Source organism: Ammospiza caudacuta, chromosome 2 (genome assembly GCF_027887145.1).
Source record: "Ammospiza caudacuta isolate bAmmCau1 chromosome 2, bAmmCau1.pri, whole genome shotgun sequence".
Taxonomy (NCBI): Eukaryota; Metazoa; Chordata; class Aves; order Passeriformes; family Passerellidae; genus Ammospiza; species Ammospiza caudacuta.
The window spans coordinates 80,072,296-80,091,073 of NC_080594.1; the positions used below are offsets into that span (position 1 = coordinate 80,072,296).

Consider the following 18,778-nt stretch of genomic DNA (forward strand, 5'->3'; position numbering starts at 1 on the left):
TCACAGGAACTTGCACAGTATGTTCAGTACCTCAGTTGTTTAAGACAGAAGGAGGTGTACATATGTGTGTTTACAAGCAGATGCATTTCTGCTGCCTTTATGGAAAGAATGACTAGCAGCATAGCAAAAGTCATGAGAACTGCACCCTGGCAGATACCCAAAAAATTGTAGTAATTAAGTAGAGGGGTCTCTTCCCCACCACACCAGTATGGGACATGGATGGGAGCACCTTCTTGAAGCAGGAGGGGAGATGAATCTGCTGCAGGAGGGCAACAATATTTTTCCTTCTTGCCTAAATCTCACGTGAACTGATAACCTCCCAGAAGGCTGGTACCATGGTAGGCTGGTAGAGGCAAAGAGAGCTGCGTCTCCCACAGTCCTTCTGACAGGTAAAGAGTTTTGCAATGTGATTGTATGTTGCAATTTTAAAGAGCTGTATTATCAGATGAAATACTGGGAAGGTACCAAACCTTTTCTGGCATACAAAACATAGCATTAGGAAAGCAATTCAGCAGCTCCTTTTAATTATTAATTTTCATAATATTATTACTTTATATCACAATATTCTAGGCAATTTGGGTTACTTTGTCACAGCTGGACCTTATCCTCAAAATTTATAACATCCTTTCAGGTCTGTTCTTCAAGCTGTTTTCTCTTGTCTGTACTCAATAACATGGCACAGTACACAGAAAGGTTATTTGCATGTTGTTTTAAATACACTCATTCAAAACTACTAATGCAATCAGATAACGTGAACTATGTACAGACAGGATTTGTTATTCCTCAGTTCTACCATGGTTTCTGCCCTTAATGCCCTGACATTTGGGTAAAGGCTCCCCAGGGCATGGCTCCCTTGTGTCGGGGTGGGACCTAGCTTCCAGGGCCCATCCAACCACCCTGTCTAGGAGCAGGGCAGCCAGGGTCACCAGGGCAGCCAGGGTCACCAGGACAGCTACATTTCTGGGCATTGGTCATCTCCCTAGGGATGGGGACAGGCTGTGGCCGGGCTCGGGCATTGGCCCGTGGGTGCAGATCTATGTCAGGGTCAGCAGGGCCCACAGGCAGGTGCAGGCTGGGCTGCACCACAGTGGAATCTGTGACTCTTCTAGAGATACAGCACCAAAGATTTGTCTTCAGAGCAGCTCCCATGGGAAGGGATGAGCCCTGGCTATGGACTCCTCAATCAGGGATGCTGTAGACTCATAGAATCAGTAAGGTTGGAAAAGACCTCCAAGATCATCAAGTCAAGGCTTGACTGACTGCCGTGTTTGTCAACTAGATCATGACACTCAGAGCCATTTCTTGAACAGCTGCAGGGATAGTGACTCAATCATCTTTCTGGACAGCCCATGTTGACTACCTTTTCAGATAAGAAGTTCTTTCTGATGTCCAGCCTGGACCTTCCCTGGCCCATTTCCTCTCACGTTGCCCCTAGCAGCCTGGGAGAAGAAGCCAATCCCCACCTGGCTACAACCTCCTTTCAGGTAGCTAGAGAGAGTGTAAGGTCACCTCTTCAGGCTAAATGACCCCAGGTTCCTCAGATGCTCTTCTTATGACTTTCTAGAGCCTTCACTAGCTTCATTGCCCTTCTCTGGGCCTGCTCCAGCACCTCAGTTGAGGAGCCCAGAATCTGAGGTGGGGACTCACCAGTGCTGAGTACAGAGGGATGATCACTTCCCTAGTCCTGCTGGCCACACTAGTTTTGATGCAAGCCAGTATTATTTTGGCTTTCTTGGCCACCTGGGCTCACTGCTGGCTCAAAAGTGTTCTCACACTTTGCACAGACCTGAGGTCATACACACTGGGTGTGAGGTGCCTTGGCCATAAGGCTAGGGTAGGGGATCCTGGGCAATGTCTGATGGGTCAGGCCATGCTGGGGGTCCCCATGGAACTACTTCCAGGGTCCATGCATCTCCCTGGCTTGGAGTGGGGTGGGTGATACATATCCATCCCCAGTGGCCAGCGAGCCTGGGATGATATTGCTGGAGTGTCAATATATGGTCCAGGTCAGGCAGTGGGGCAAGGGCATCAGACCATCCCTAAAGAGCTCCAGGGGCATGGGAGGAGCTGGAGCTGCCCCAGGTTAGTGTCTGGGCTGGGTGGAGGTGTTCAGATGCCCCTGAGGAAGTCAAGACCTGGGGCTGAGCTGGAACTCAGGGCTGTGCAGAGAGCAAACACTGTGGAGAGCCTCGGGGCAGGTGTGCTGCGCTCAGACAGGAAGGGTCAGCAGGGCCCAGGCCCCACAGCACTGGAGCTCATGGTGCCCTGAGCTGGCCACAGGGCAGAGGGGGCTCCCCACGGGGGTGGCAGGGTGGGCACTTGTCCAGGGAATGGGACAGCCCCAGGAGTGACAACGCCCAGTGTCAGACACAGCCCAGTGATTGCTAGGGTCCAAGGTCAAGCTGGCAAGTCACGACTGCAGGTCAGGGACAGGGTCCAGCTCTGGATCAGTGACCCATGGCCCAGGACAGCCTGGGCTGCCAGGCACCAGGCACTGTAGCTCCATCAAGGACCAAGCTTAAAAGCAGATCCCACAGGGCAGAGAGGGACACCTGCCATGACTTTTCCCCAGCTCCATGCTGGCTGGGAGTCTCTTCCCACATCTCCAGCAGGAAGGGAGATGTGCACCATCAGAGGCACCCTTAGTAAGCTTGCCTTAAGCCCTGGCAGCCAAATCTCTGGGAAGGGTGGATGTGGATGCAGTCAGGGCACTTACACAGGGCTGAGTTCACTTGTATGACAAACCAGTGATTTTTTCAGCATTGTCTTGTTTTTCCTCAGTGTTTGCATGTGTCTGTAGCACTTATATCACAATATTTCTGTTACTTCACTCTTTCCCAGCCTCCTTGCTTCTTTATCTGTGTTACAATCTTTCACTTGGCATCTATCATCATTCAAAGCACTGAACTGTTCTATCTACTGAACTTTTCTATCCACCCTGGAGCTTGTTCACGTCTAGCATTGCAGCTTCCAATAATGCTGTCAGTATACTGTAGCACAGGCTTATTTTAATACAGGCTGGGTTTGATCAGTTCATTGTATAAAAACCATGATCTCTTCATTGAGCCTATCACTTCATCTATAACCATTTGGAAGCTCTCAGCAAAGCACAATAACTTTGAACTTCACCCCAGCTTTCAGCACTGATCAAACACATGATTTCTCCTATCATTCTAACTTCACTGCATTTTATCTCTTCACTTCATATTTTTATGTAGACAAAGCCATTTTGGCTTTTTTCCACTTACTGAAAGTCTAGGTTGAGTGCCAGCAGCAACAATGCACTTAGTGACAGCAAATGTCTTTTATCCAAATAAGTTTGCTAGTGCCTAGTGTCAACAGCATAAAATGAGGAACATAATGCTCTGTCATCCTAAATTTTCAAATTCATCTCTTGTCTTTAATGACCAATTAAGGAACACGATGAGGAAATAATGTTTTTATCTTCATACCAAACACTGGTTTGAATCAGTTGTTCAAAATCCCACACATTCTTAGACAAATATTCAAGTGCTTATTTTAATAATGCACAAGTGAGCAGTTTGCCCTTTAAACAACTAACAAAATGCTTTAAAATGTAATAAAGCATATCTTGTACCTACATAAGTACATAGCATAGTACTACATATATCTACTACATATACTACTACATAGTACTACAACTACTACATAGTACTACATATAACATACTACATTATGTTGGTACAAGCATAGCTTGTACCTACATAACTACATATATAGTTATGTATTTTCCTAAACACATGTATACCTAGATTGTATAAATTTAGTGTATAAACCCTGAATTGGGTTACCTGCTGTATCCATATATTTGCAAAGCAATTCTCCTAGTGATAAGGATATGAAGTTTTTCTTTCTCTTCCACAGCAATATTATAGAATCGTGCAATAGTTTGACTTTGAAGGGTCCTTTTAAAGACTACCTAAGTCCAAATTCTCTGCAATGAGCTGGGACATATTCACTTAGAGCAGAACACTAAGAACCCGATTTACCCTGACCTGAAATATTTACAGGAATGGGAATATAAAAATTGTACTATTAATAATGGGATTATACTATAATACATAATACATAATATAATCATATTAGTATTGTGACTACAGTATTGTGACTGCTCAATAAAAAGCAATACCTTTGGGATGAACATTGAACTGAGTTTTCCTTCTCTGTTTATGTCACCCAGCACTTCGTGATTAACAAGTTGAACAGCAAACATCTCAAACTGCAACTGCTGCATACCACTATAATGTTGAAACATAATGTTCTCCTTTTGTTATAGTAAACTATGAAACTGTATTTTTCCTCAACTTTCCCACTTCCAGTGATTTCATTGCTCCTTGAAATTCCTCTCTAGGTGGTACACTTTCAGCCTGCTACCCTTTTTGCTTGATTTCTAGGTTGCATGCATCTGGCAGAGACAGCAGAACTTGGTGCTCATCTGGAATGTATTTTTCCTTCTTTCAACACCATCTCATACTTCACTGCCAGTTCTCAGGAATTTTTTTGTTTGTGTAATAGGACCAGTCATATTACCATACAGCTGGTGCCTTGCCTGACTGAGTTTAGTAGAGATGTCTCCAAGCATTTGATTTCTTTACACACTGTTTTCACTTCTTTGACTTCTGCAGAAGTCCTGAGTCACAGATTCTGTCTTTGTAACTTCTAGTTTTATTGCTTGTCCAATTCTCCTCGTTATTTAGGCATCCCATAACTTCCTGGCAGTGCTCACAATAATTTGCATGGTCCACCCACTCTGCACAGAATTTCTTTGGCATAACTGATTATTTATCTCATACGTTTTTGTGTCCATGTTACCTTAGGTACCGCCTTTGAGAGCTCTCTTTCTCTCATCTAGATAACATCAGGATTGATTTGCACTTGGTTCTTTTTTTTTTTACCATAATTTTCTCCACAACTGATTCAGTTAGCAAAGTGTTTGCTCTAGCTGTGTTTGTCTTCATGAGAAAAATATATGTTGTCAGCAGCCAGATCTGTATCAGTATTGGGAACTCATCCAATTAAAAGTTTACAACAATTGACATAGGCTGAAGTAGAATTCACAGACTGAAAGCTACAGCTTACCTGTGTAAACATTCTTGTCTTGCTGCAGAGGCGTCACCTGCATTTAAGAACTGGCACTGGACATTTAAAAAGATAATATCAGTAGTAAAAGAAATGTTGTGTGTTACTGGCACAGTGTCCAGTTTAACAGAGACAGCAATATGTCACATAATCAGTTACTGTGTCTGTGGAGTTTGGGGAAAATGCTTCAACAAAGGCCCATAGCAAAATGTTTTCCCTTTCCAACTTCATATTTAAACAGTCCTTAAACTCCTGGCTGTTTTCCAACTTCTTGTCTGTTCAGTAACAGAGAAAAATGTTTTGATATAATGGAAAACAACACTAACAGGTTAACTTTCAACTTCGCCTTGAACTTCTTAAATGACTGATTAACTTACTTCTTACAGTTTATAGAAGAAATGAGGGTTGTAAACAGGACTGCTTACTTCTTTCTTATCACTTAAGTATCTGTTTAATTTATTAATCACTCACACACTAACTCTCTAGAAGCAATGCAGGGTGAAGTGCTTGTGACCATGAATTCCACAGTCATGCACTAGAAAACAAGGAAGATAAAGGCCAAGAAACCACTAAGTCCTCCTCAAGCCATGAAAGTGTAGTCTACAGTTCAAGTGGTGTCTACAGGCACTTTCCACTAAATTAAGCAGCCTTTAGTGGAAAGTGCCTGTAGACAGGCACCAGCATAAGAGTAATGAGTTTGTATTGGATGGGATGTTGGTAGAAAATGATCTAAGAGTGAGAAGGGGAAGAGACTTGGGAGTATGTATTGCAGTTTATCTAGAAGTAGATAACCCTTTCCATAACAATAGCATGACATTGGTTTAAAAGAGCAAGGTCTTACTGAGAAGGTACCTCTGCCTTAGATCCAGGTCACTTAGAAACAGACCCTGTCCTGCTGAGCCTGAGCGTGGGCAGCTCCTCACAGGCTGTATTGATAATGCACACCGCTGTGAATAGCAAAAAGAGGAGTGGGGAGGAATGAGAGATGCAGCCATCCTTGCTTTTCCAGTCCAAATGAGCGGCTTCTGAGTTTGGGGGGCTTTTCAGTTGTTCTGTTTGGTTGGCTAGATTTTTTGATTTTGGAGGTTTTTCTGTCAGTGACAACACTCAGAGATAGTCCAAAACTAGGCTTGAATATAGCATCAGATGTAAAACATGTCTTTGAGCTACTGTGAGTGCTCAGCCAGCATTAGTGTCACTCAGAGGGTTTAAAAAGAAAAAAGATACCTAATGAAATGTCTTCTCAGTATTCTGTGTGAATTTACATAGTCTTTGACAAACAAAAGAGCAAACCCAAAACCAACTTTTTGTATGGTAGATATAGAACAAAAAATTATCTCATCTCTCAGGAATCTGCTTCAAAGCTGGACCCATTTCTCCTCTATGCCCTTTCAAATTTAATGAAAATATATATGAAAGTTTACATGAAGTTTGACACCTAAAATAATAAAAATGTTACTATATTATTTAACAGCAATGCAAAATTGCTTCCTTCCTGTGTGATATTGTCCTCAACATTAAAACAACCTGCAATATTATAATGATGCTCCGTAGCAAACCCACTTTTCATGTCTTTCAATTTGTCTATGTTTACAAAAAAATTTCAATTCACTCTAGATGTGTGGGATGTGAGCCTACTAATTAGTCTGAAAAGAAATTCCTTCTTGTGGTGTAATTTTCAGGTCTGTACAATTCACCTTTTGGGTCCTCCTTCTCAGTGCTGAGCCAAAGGCTGGTTAAAGTGGGAGTACCAGATGATGGTTCAAGAGGAAGTCTCAGTGAAACTCCTCTTGCTCTTTACATGGAACGTTAGTGATGTTTTAGCACCCTTGTTTAACCCTTCTATGACCTGTGAAAATTCTACAGAAAAATTCCAATGCCAATGTTCAGTGTGGGATTTTACCACAGCAGTAACAGCGACAATCAACACAAGAAGTATCCAAAGGGAAAAATATGGACCTTTGTTATTGTCAAAAGTATTTACAATATTCAGGGTAATTTCATGTCACCAATTGGCAAACACTAGCACCAAAGAGAAAAGTAGTTTTCTCCTTCTTTAGGGAGGAGGCCAAAAGTACCAGGAAAGGTATAAATACATCTGGAAGTTGGAATTTTAAAAGAGTGAAGGCCACACATGTCTGCAAAATTGTGTGTATGTCCCACACCAGTAATGATTGTATACTCAGGAATTGAATAGCTGTTGCTGTGTGGTGCTGTCAGTGCCCGCGGCTTTTGTCAAGTCAGTTGCATACTTGAGGTTTCTTCATGGCATGAGGTTGCAGGAGCTCAGTCAGTGGTAGGACAGATGTTTCTGCACTGCGTATTTCATGCAGAGTGTTAGAAGCAGTACCTTTTCTACAATGACCAAGTGAAAAGTCTCAGTGGGGCTGCATGAGGCTCGTTCTGCTGACTGCCGCAGCTGCATCACTGCTCAGGGACCACTCGCTCTTTCTCTTGTTGTTCTAGATCTGCTATTCTATAAATATACCTGCAGACACTACCTCCTCCAGTTTTAGATCTGCTTGCATGGTGGCTGGTTATGCCTGAATTCATTTCACAGCCTTTCAATGAGTTATTTTTCAAGTGTTGTGTGATCCTCCTAAAATGTTGTGGTAATCTGTTAAATAGTGCTGTACAGTTTGGACTCTGAACCTATTTTGCTAGACGGAATGGTTGTAAGTTTCCAATTAACTAAAAATTAAGCATTAACTGGAATACTTTATTGGGGGAAAAAATGAAAACAATTAATTTTTGCAATTAGAAATTAGTAAGTAAATACTAGTAATTATTTCCTATAAAGTTCTACCTTGACTTTCTTTCTAAATATTTGTAATGCCTAGGGCCTTTCTTAAATCACTCAACCATGAAAATTTCTTTCAGCCACATTAACTTTCTGTAGCAAGTGGTACTGAACTTGTTCAAGTATATTTTGCTTATGTTATGCCTTTTTGCTTACACACGTGACTGAAGTGCTTTTCTCTCCACACACTGGCATTAGTAAGTCCCTGGTTTACAGAGAAACATGCTGGCAATACAGATTATAGCTTTCATATTTTGTTTCTGTGGGCTGGGAGCTGCTATTGCTGCTACTGCATCAAATGAGTGGAAGGTCACTAGTCGAGCATCATCTGTTATCACTGCAACCTGGGTCTTCCAGGGTCTTTGGATGAACTGTGCTGGCAACGCCCTGGGGGCTTTTCACTGCAGACCTCACCTTACCATCTTCAAAGTAGAAGGTAAGGAAGCATAATTTAACTGGAACTTATGGAAAACCATGTGTTACAAGATGTGAGCATGAGGAGTAAGAGATTATTTTGGCTTGTGCAAGAGATTTTGTTTAAAGCATTGTGATGAATACAGGTAAATGGTTTTGTAGGCAAAATAACAGAAACAACTTTGTAGGAATGACATGTATTCCAAGAAAGACAGTAAGCTCTACTCTGTGGTTGGTAATATGTGATAAGTATACTGGACATAGTGCCAGCAATAATCTGTCAGTATCAAACCACTGTTAGCAGAGAAATGGACCAAACTGTCTTACAGCTCTAATTTCCGTGGCAAAATGAGCAGTGTTCTTGCTGGATGGTGGGAGGGGGAAAGATAGCCAGGTCTGTGACAGTTATCAGTGGTCTTTTTAGTATCTGAAAAAATCAGAGAGCAAATAACCACATGCATGAATATGTGCATCCTATGCAAATACTCATATAGCAGGAATTAAGTGCTGGTGTATATACTTGCTTGTATAACAGGCTAACATTTTAACTTTAAAGATAAAAGGTGTGCTGTGTCAGAATGTCCATTTTAATGGAAAGTGCTAGATTTGTAAGCCATATATCAGAACGTAGAAACAAATGAAGACTTCTTGCCTTATGTCAGAAACAGCTTTTCTCAGAGATAGGGGCTGGCTGTAAGGGTACCGTGCAATGTGTTTTGTGTTTCTCCCTATGTGTAAAGCAGTAAATGAAGAGGTTTGGCTTTGTTTGCTGTTAAGCCTTGTGATAGTAGGCCAAATAGTGTTTTCAGTGAAGCTGTGTGTAAGCACTCATGAGGGCCTTGGCAGAAGGATTGCTCTCCCTGGGGTGAACAGCACACAAACAAAATGGAGTCAGACTACAGTAGGAGAATGTTGAGATAATAACAGCCAGTGGCTGAACGAAATAGAAAATGTAACATTGCATGGTTGTTACCATACAGTATATTACTCAGATAGAGTAGACTCACACATTTGTGGAAGCATGGAAGCTTGGGGATGTTCCAGATCCTTGCCTTTTTTTGCCTTTCATGCCCCTGACACATCAGACTACATGCTGTGACATACAGATAAACTCTTACACATACAGATGATTTTGAGATAAAACTCAACATAATTTCTCTACATATTTTGTGATGCCCTGTTTCAAATCATCACACACCACCCATGAGAAATGTGAATGGATTAGAAGGGTTTTATTTCTTTTAAAGAATGCGGTTCATCAAAAATTACTTAAAAGGCACAGAAACTCACACATATTTTTGAAAAGTGAATATTATATTTTGTAAATAACCATTTATGCATTATTTTTGCCAAGATTTAAAGGAAGAAAATCAGCTCTTTTTCTCAGGCATTGTTTAAAGCAATGTAAAGTAACTAGAAAGTACCATTACTGCTAGTGTTAGTAGCACAAAATCTGCTTTCAGGATAATCAGATGTAATCTATTTGCGTCTTTGTATTGTTACTATTATTTTCATCACTGGCAGATTGAAATTTGAATAAACAGAAAATGCATGTTATGCATGCATTGTATAAATACATACTTAAGCGTCTGAGTAAAATTTTGCTGGTTTGTTTTTTAGAGGAATATAGAGTATAAATTCATTAATGAAAGTAGCGCAGTCTTGTTCAAGTAAGAGAGTAACAAGCTGATGTAATGACATTTAGGAAGTCTAATTTTAACTTACCAGTGCATGCACCAGCAAAAGATAATGTTACACGTAGCACAAACACTACTGGGAAAGAGCGAGGTATTCAGTTTGGAAAACCTGCTAAACATAAACTCCTGATAATCCAAGGAAAACAAGAGTTCAGCAGGGAAAGGGCTTTGCACTGTCACTCTATCATGGATTGTAAAACGATAAAATGCTCAGATTAAAGTAATGAGCTCTGTGTCCTCAGAGCTTCAAGACATTGTTATAATTTACATACTAAGGCCATGGAAGGCTGGCAATATACCTTTCCTTCTGCACGTTCATCTTTTTATGGCACCAATTTGGAAATTTTCCTATAGCCATAGACAAATTGCACAAGTTCCTCATTCCATTCCTATCCTTCCATTTTCAGGTTACCCTACAGAAGTATTAGCAGTAACAGCAACAGCAGCAGCAACAGTATTATGTAGTGTAGTAAGTCACTCCTACTCCAAAGCAGATTAATTTGATTGTTGCATGTTTAATTGCATTTTTGTGAGGATTTTGCAGGGGAGGCTTCTAAAGGGGGTCTATGAATTTTTAAGGGTTTTTTTTCTGTTTTTCACAGAAAAAAAAATGAAACAAACATATTCCAGAGGCCTTGGTCTGAGGATGATTACCCTGCAGTCGTAGGCAGCATGCAGATATTTACCAGAACTGACTTTCAGCTTGAGGACTAGTTGTGCTGATAGGAGCATAGGAAAGGCAGTGAGAGCTCTGCTTCTGCAACCCTCCCCAGGTACAGATGTTGAGGGGTTCACATTTCTGGAAGTCTGGTTTAGCAGGGCCACACTGCTAGCAGTACCCAAAGCTAGCTGGGCTGTTGCCAAATGTACATGTGCATTCACATGTCCAGCCACGATGTGCTCTGCTGCAGTGACTGAAACATTCATATGAAAGATCTTAAAAGGAGATCCTGAATAGTAATAGCATTGTAGCTACAGTCATTTAAGGCAATGTTTGTGGAAAGAAGCAATATCTTTTATTAAATCAGCTGCTTTGGGAGAAGTATGCAACAAAGTCATTCATCAGATCTGACACAAATACAACAAGCTTCCAGCTAAATATTATCTGGGAACATTGTCTCTTCAGTTAACTTGGTTATGATTATCAGAGTGTCAGATACACCCATGGAAATGGTACGACTAAAATCAAGAGACCATTACTCACAAGCATAAACTCACACAGCCAATAAATGCCAGAAATTAAAACTAGCAGTGAGACAACATTTTTTCAAAAAGAGTAACCTTTGATTAACCACTCAGTCCTTATCAGCAAGAAAGATATACAAAGAGCCTCCAAAGCATGAGCTGGAGAATCGAAACTCTGGAGTCATGAATTCCAGAAAGGTACTGATTTTTATGGCAGAGTTAGGATCCAGACTGCCTCCTGCTAACTCCCCAGTGCTCCTCAAGTCATAGTCAACCTCTTTTGTCATTCTTCTCATGTATATAATTCAGAATTCTTACAATGACAGAATTACCCAGATTTGACAAGAACCATATTTTAACTATCAAGCATGGCTTAGACACTTTATTTAGGTATTTTGACTTGGCTAATGTTACACAGAGCTGTTTCATTCACATAAAGTAAAGAATTATAACTAACCAACTGAGCTGTGTCTACATCCATTTTCTATGACCCTTCCTCAGTCTGTCAGAACAGCTATACTAGGCTTCTTCAAACAATTAGTTTGGCATTTTGCATGCCTTGCTTATGGCACTGCTTAATGACTCCTATACGTTCTGGTTTTCCATACCATGAGTTTAGGGAGGTGTGCAAGAAACTAGGAGAAATCTGCTTCCTTGAACCTTTGCTTCTTTGAGCCTCAGATCTCATGCTGGCATCTTGTCAGTGCCTGTTTTGGCAGAGCCTGATGAGGCAAATAGTGCTATCCTGATGGTAGCCAATATGGAGCAGGCAATGCCCAGCTGTTCTGGGTCACATCAGGCCTGCCTTTTCATGATACCGCCACTGCAATGCAGATAAGCAGCAGAAGGAAGTTGATACAAGAAAACTGCTATTGCAGCACCTGTACCCAGAGCAGCCTTGCATAGTCAAACACCACTTGGGTTCATCAGGGTGTGGGGGGCAATTCTAGCTGGGCTTCAGGGTGACATTAGCAATTTTGCCAGAGAATCCAGCCTCTAGAGCAGGAAAGGACTGACATGAGTGTCCCTTACTTGACAGAAACTTACTGCCAGGGAAAGCACGCTATGCATGTTTGGTGCGAGTCAACAAGCCAGCCAGATATACGCACGGCAGCCAAGGCCAGGCTTCTCCTCAGCCTCAGAGGAGGGCACTTAGTGCTAAACCCCCCAGGAGCCAACACCACGGCTTTACTCCCATCCTGAGTGGGTTTGCAGGGGGTCAGGCTGCATGAGTGTTGAGGATGGAGACTGCCCTCCTGCTCCCTGCTGCTTGGCAGATCCCCGTGTCCTCCCGTGCCCTGCCCTGCCCAGCCCCGCCGTGCCCGCTGCCGTCCCGCGGGGCCGGGGCAGGCGGGCGCCCTCCTCTCTCCATGGTGCTGCAGGAGCGGCCCCGGGGAAGCGCCGGCCGTGCCCGGGGGGGTGTCTCCTGCCCGGCTCCCTGGAAAGGCGGCGAGCCTCGCCCCGGCTGCCCCCGGGGCAGCAGCCACGGGAGAGGAGAGGTTGAACTGTGCCCAGAGCCCGGGCAAGCAGCAGCTGTGTGCGCTTTTGGGGCATCGCAAGGGAAGGGGCCGGGCTGTCAGCCCGGGGTGATTGGCTTCAGCTATCATCAGGACGGGAGAAATCCACCGGCACGGCTTTCTTCTGGCCGATGGTCAGCCACAGGGGACTCGGCTGGAGGATCCTCCTGGTAGTCAAAGGGACAGAGTCGCCAGGGTCGTGATTAACCCCAGCTGGTAAGCATGCAGCTGGTCACTCACTCTCCAAACACCCTCGGTGGGATGGGGAGGAGAATCAGGAAAAGGTAATACCCATAGGCTGAGGTAGGAACAATTTAATAATTGAAATAAAAGAAAACATAGCAGTAACAATAGCAAACAATAGTAACATAGCAAAACAATAACAATAGCAGTAACAATAATCGCAATAGTAAAAAGAGAGAGAAGAGTAAAACCCAAGAAAAAGAAGTGATGGACAGTATAAATACTCATTACCCACTGACCACTGCCCAGCTCATCTCCAAGCAGCAATCAGCCCCTCACAGACAATGTCCCTCCCAGTTTATATGCTGAACATGTCTGTGGTATGGAATGTCCCTTTGGCTATTTTCGTTCATCTCTGTTTTCTCCCGGCTTCGTGTGCACTTCCTCACTGGCTAAGCATGGGAAACAGAAAAGTCCTTGATAAGCACTACTTAGGCACAAACTAAAACATCAGGGGGTTATCAACATTATTTTCATTCTGAATACAGAACACAGCACAGTACCAGCTACTAGGGGGAAATAAGTAACTCTACCACAGCTAGAAACAGAACACAGGATCCAATATTAAGGTTAGAGGATAACTGTGCCAAAGAACTTCCCTGTAGCAAGCAACTCCTTCTAGGAAAAGTGCAAATTGAAGGGAGGTATGATTGATCCATGTTCATTAGGCTGAGCCACCCCTCTGTTGAGCTTTTCTGTTCAATGAGTACAGCATCCATTTGGTGACTTAGAAAACCCAAGTCAAAACAGCATTGGCAAAGTTGCGTCAATATGGAAGGAAATATACAGTAGGATCAAAGCTCAAATTTGGGAAAGATGGTCATGAAACACAGACAGAATTCCTCTCAGAATTTTATTAACGGCTTAATTCCTGTGGCTTAATTTCTTAAAGTACTGTCAATTTTTCTGCAGGCAGAAGGATCACCATTTGGACTGACTGAAATGCTGATTTCAGCATGGGGTCTTTTGTATATGCATAGGAATAGGATGTCAAATCTTGATAATCAAAGGTTCTATGCTCTCACAGTTTGCATCTCCATTGTAGCAAGGTTATTTCCAAGCTTATGGCCTCTCTTCTGACATTAGATGACTGAGTCTGCTCTCCACTCAAACAATATAGCCCGAAACACATTTGGTTTCTAGAGAAGTCTGGTAATGCACTAGAGGTCATGAAACATCATTACTCTATACAGCAAATACTTTTGGCATCTCTTATATTGCTTATCATTGCCCCGACACCAAAAAATAATGAATAAAATAAATTAAACAGTTCAGCCCAGGTAGCAGTTAGTCAGAGCCATGCCATGCCTTATTATTAGGCTGGTTTCAAGTTAGAAAAGGAATTGATTCATATGCAGCAGAGCCATTCATGAAGTAGCCTCTGGCAGAACAGATATGAACTGAAGGAGGTGGCTAGCTCCCATGTATCCAAGACATTTTTCCCACAGGGAGCTCCAGCAGCAGCTTTGCAGCAGATACAGAGCAAAATCCAGGGTTTTCAATAGAATAGTATGTTCCAGAGGAAACCCCCAGAGGCAGAATAACCCTGTGAAACCCGGATTTGTGGATCTCAGAGATGACATATAGGTTAAAGATTTTGAAGTGGTTTTCAAGGATTCCTGCGGCTGAATATTGTCTTCTGTTTGAGCTCTTTGATTCCACGGTTTTAATCTACATGCTCTGAAAATCCATGAATCTAAACTGCAATGAATCACTATTTACTGCTGTTTGCTATGCAGGCTGTCTGGCTCTGGCCAATTACTTGTACTAGAGCAGTCCAGAGTTGTAGGCAGACTGGAAAGAGATGTGCCTACTGGGGAATCTGCAGCCAGGAAGATATAGAAAGGGAGTTCAAGAACTGCAGGACTTGACTGCATGGAGCCAGATGGAAAACACTGAGGATGGAGCCTTCAGAGACTGCTGCCAGTTTTGGGGAAGGTGGTGGCAGGTTACAAAAGACAGATTCTGACATTGCTTTAAAATCTTCAGAGTTATAGGAAAATATAAGACTTGGCAGACCAGTCCTCCTTTTTAGCTCATTTACGCCTGGCAATTTGACAGCACCTCTGCAATTGTCTTTTTTGTGCTCTGAGTCTTCCTTCTGTCTTCTCACTGGACAAGGACAGAGGTTACAGTGCTGAGATTTTTTTTCACTTTTGTCTAAATCTGCTACCTAGACAAGAGTAATGTTGCTTTTTCTTCTCTTCACTCAATTTTACAGATTTTTGCCACTCAGAGTGGTCCTCATTTGAAGAAAATCATTCAGGAAACATGAAAAGTAGAAAGTGCTGCTATTTGTTAGTGTGGTGCAGCTGGTGCAAGGACAGGAATGCAAAGCTTGTTATTGGGGCATTAATAACAAAGCTCTTTCATCTTCTAATACTCACATCAGGATAGATTGTTATCTCCACTTTGCTTTTAGCTTTCTTTGATTACTGCTACATAGCAGCAGAGAGCGTACTGCAAAATGAATAGGGCTCAGCAGTAATTGGTATGCAGCCAATGTCTTAAAATATCTCTGTTCAAACAGGTTTTGTACCTTGGTCTGCCTTGTGAGCACTGAGGTGGTTGAGGGGAGCTTCCCTCTGGCATATGTTGAGGAGCTGAAGGCCAATGTACCTCTTCTTATCTTTTTAGCAGTCATGCTACAACCAGAGCTTCATTCAAAGTTCAGAGATACAATCCATTTCATTTTCACAAGTCCCTGCAGCAGGAGAGAAAAGGAGGCCTGGCAACACCAGCTGTGATAGGCAGAGGGTAAGAGAAGGAGACTGAAGTGCTGAATTTGTAAATCATTAAAGCTGATGATTTTAAAATTCTCGCTGCTGAGATTTAAGCTCTTGAATATTTATTTTTCCATCATGGAGTAGTGCAAGGCAGAGGAGAGAAGCTAAGCAAATACCTTGAGAATGAATATGGGGAAATGTAGGGGGAAATATATGTACATAAAAATCTCTCTTACAGTTATTACATGGAGTTGACTAGTCAAGTAAGAGTCACATTGGCATTGGTAGAGAAAATAAATCCCTCCACAGTCAGCAGTGATATTAAATCCCCTAATGCATGTGTCACCCTATCTCTCACAGTACTTCCACGTAGTTTTGCAATGCAAAGCAAAATACCAGATGAGCACAGCCATTTTATTAGAGATCTGCACATGGGATTCCTCCCCATATCCCACATGCACCAAGTCCTATAGCGTCCAGTTATCCTTATGAGCTTTTCCTGGAGTGGGTGCCATGGGACACTCTGCTGGTTTAGAGGCTGGTCAATGTATTCCCTTCGGTTTTTCATTGACTCCAATTAAATCAAATACTTGGAGCTGAGGTGTTGTCAGGGGCAACTCAAGGCTTCAGAACCCCACTTTTTCAGAGTACTTGACTCGGTCCTGGTGCCGGTACTTGAGGGACCTCTGGCTGTGCCCAGGATTCCCATAATCCACCTGTCCTGGTTCAGGGCAAATTTGGGAGAGAATCTCTGAAGGGGCTCATCTAGAAAAGCAGATTGAATTGGCCCCCAACCAGTCCGGGAGAAAATACCTCCTTAGAGAAAGGTGAAAAAAACCTGTTATTAAACAATAAAACCTAAACAATACTAATTAATAAAACTCCTTGCTGCTCCAAAAGAGATGACAAACTCAGAAAGTCCCCTCTCCAGGTTGCAGCTCAGCTCACTCGGTCTCTGATCAGTCCCTCTGGTGCTGGAAATGTCACAGGCCAGGCCTGGCCCAGTGGGCCACAGGTGCAGCTGCCGGTGCTCTACGGGCGTTCAGTCCAGAGCAGGTTTAAACAGGTCCAAAGTAAAGGGAAAAAATAACCCCACAGTCCAGGGAACTTCTTTGCCTCAGCTAGCTAAAACTAACTAAAACAAAAGGAGAACTCTGTCCTGCTGTCTGTCCACCCGCAGACAACACAGTCCAGGAGCAGGAATGTGGAGGGTGAGTGCAGTGTCTGAAAACAAACTGCGGGCTTCTCTTCTCCCCCCTTCATTCTCTGGAACACGTCTTAAAGGTGCAACACTTATTATTCAGCATAAACAGAACAAGATGACTGGGGATAAAAGCATCATATAGTCAACCTAGGACACCACCCAAATCTTCTCTTCACAGATGACATTGAAGCCTGGGTGTTCTGTATAACCTTCCTCTTCGGGGATGCATTTCCTAAAACAGGAGAGAGCGCATCACCTCAGATTTCTGTGCTTTATAGTAGGACATTCTTAAGTGTCAGAGCACTTCTCAATTGCTGAATGGAAAACATTTATATTTTCAATTTGGCAAAGCACATGCTGAAATTCAGGTACATGCAAAGTCCCCTGAGAACGTTTCATCCATATCTCCCCTTAAATAGCTTGTGCTGGTCACCCAGACATTTGCCACTTACTTTTCTAAAAAATTACCTGAAACAGTTAAAAAAGCAGAGGTACCAAACCCTTCTGAGGACCATGCCCAAGTCCACTGACACATTTATTTGAACATTCAAGTTATGTTTCTTTTTTATTGTTAACTTTTCTAAAGAAAATGTGTGTTAATCTGGAGGCAATTGACCAAGCTCTAGTAAAACACCTCCTGAGGATTAATCTGTGTAAAGGCAGAGTTTTTAAACTGCACATCCTGAGCTATGTTGCACTATTGAACAGGTTTCCATAATCAAGGCTTCCATGTAGATTTTAAAACTGTACACCACCAACTGGATGTGTCATTAATATTATTTTGTAAGATATTTTAGGTTAGACTCCAAATTTTTTACTTCTAGCCCCCACCAGAAGTTAATCATACAGACTCTACTGGTGTTTGAAAGAGTATAATTGCATAACCTGACAGTCAAAATGAGAAGCAAAACTAAATACTTGAAGTTTCTCATTCCTGTGCTTTCAGAATAATATATACTGGTTTTCTACTAGGTCCACTCTAACAATTTATATAGATGTTATTACTTTTGTGTCCAGCTAAGATGTGAGGCTACTCTTCTGCAGATATCAGTCAGAAACAAAGATGTGTCTAGGGCTCATATTCAGGGCAACGCTCACTGAATCATATTTCCAAAGGAAACCAGAGCTCTGAAGTTCTAAATTTCCTCTGTAGATGGAAATCTGCCAAAATCTTATGTTTTTTTGGAGACTGCCTTTTCCTTCTTCACTAATGAATTTCTAAACAATAACACAGAATGTCACATAAAAGCGTTTCTATTGATATTTCATTCTGTAAGCAGCAAAAGCAGAAACCAAACTGCAGCCAGTAAGAAACAGTGAAAGTGACTCCTTGTCCATATCTCTGTGTGGTATTTATTAGGCCACCAGGAAAACAGGACTCTTGGGATATATAAACAGCTTCTCCATTGCAAGCTCACCACGTGCCCAAGCTGCTGCCCCAGGCTGCCATCTCATCCCAGCAAACATCACACCACATACTGGGCCCTGAGTCAGCCACTTTTTGGTAATAACAGAAATAGTTATCTCACAAAGTGGGGAAAAGAGGTAATTTAATTAACTAATTAACTAATCATTAATGGCATCTGGCTTCTCCATATCACATTTTTTATGGAAATGTTCCACCTAATAAAGCAGATGATAAACTATATTCCAGCAAAATTAATGCAATGGACAACTTTAATCTACACCACCTTTCAACATCCTCAAACCACACATAATTTTGTTTTACTCAGTGGCTATTACAAAACCTCCAATATTGTGCTTATTTAATATTGTCCCTAGAAACTCAGTTCTTTGCAGAAATGCAGCATTTTCAGCTGTCAGTGCCTCTTGTGCCTCAAGGGCTCCAATTCTCTCCAGGGCCATGACATCCTGCACTGCCATAGCCATAC

General features: G+C 42.3%; 1 protein-coding gene across 1 annotated transcript in view; it reads left to right on the forward strand.

The window, feature by feature from the left end:
- The first annotated feature begins 8,117 nt into the window (after positions 1-8,117).
- CLDN10 (claudin 10) overlaps positions 8,118-18,778 on the forward strand; it is a 55,403-nt gene continuing 44,742 nt past the window's right edge. The window contains exon 1 of the mRNA XM_058821765.1: positions 8,118-8,336. Coding sequence (XP_058677748.1) covers positions 8,123-8,336 — 214 coding nt within the window. The 5' untranslated portion in view covers positions 8,118-8,122. The remainder of the gene's footprint in view (positions 8,337-18,778) is intronic.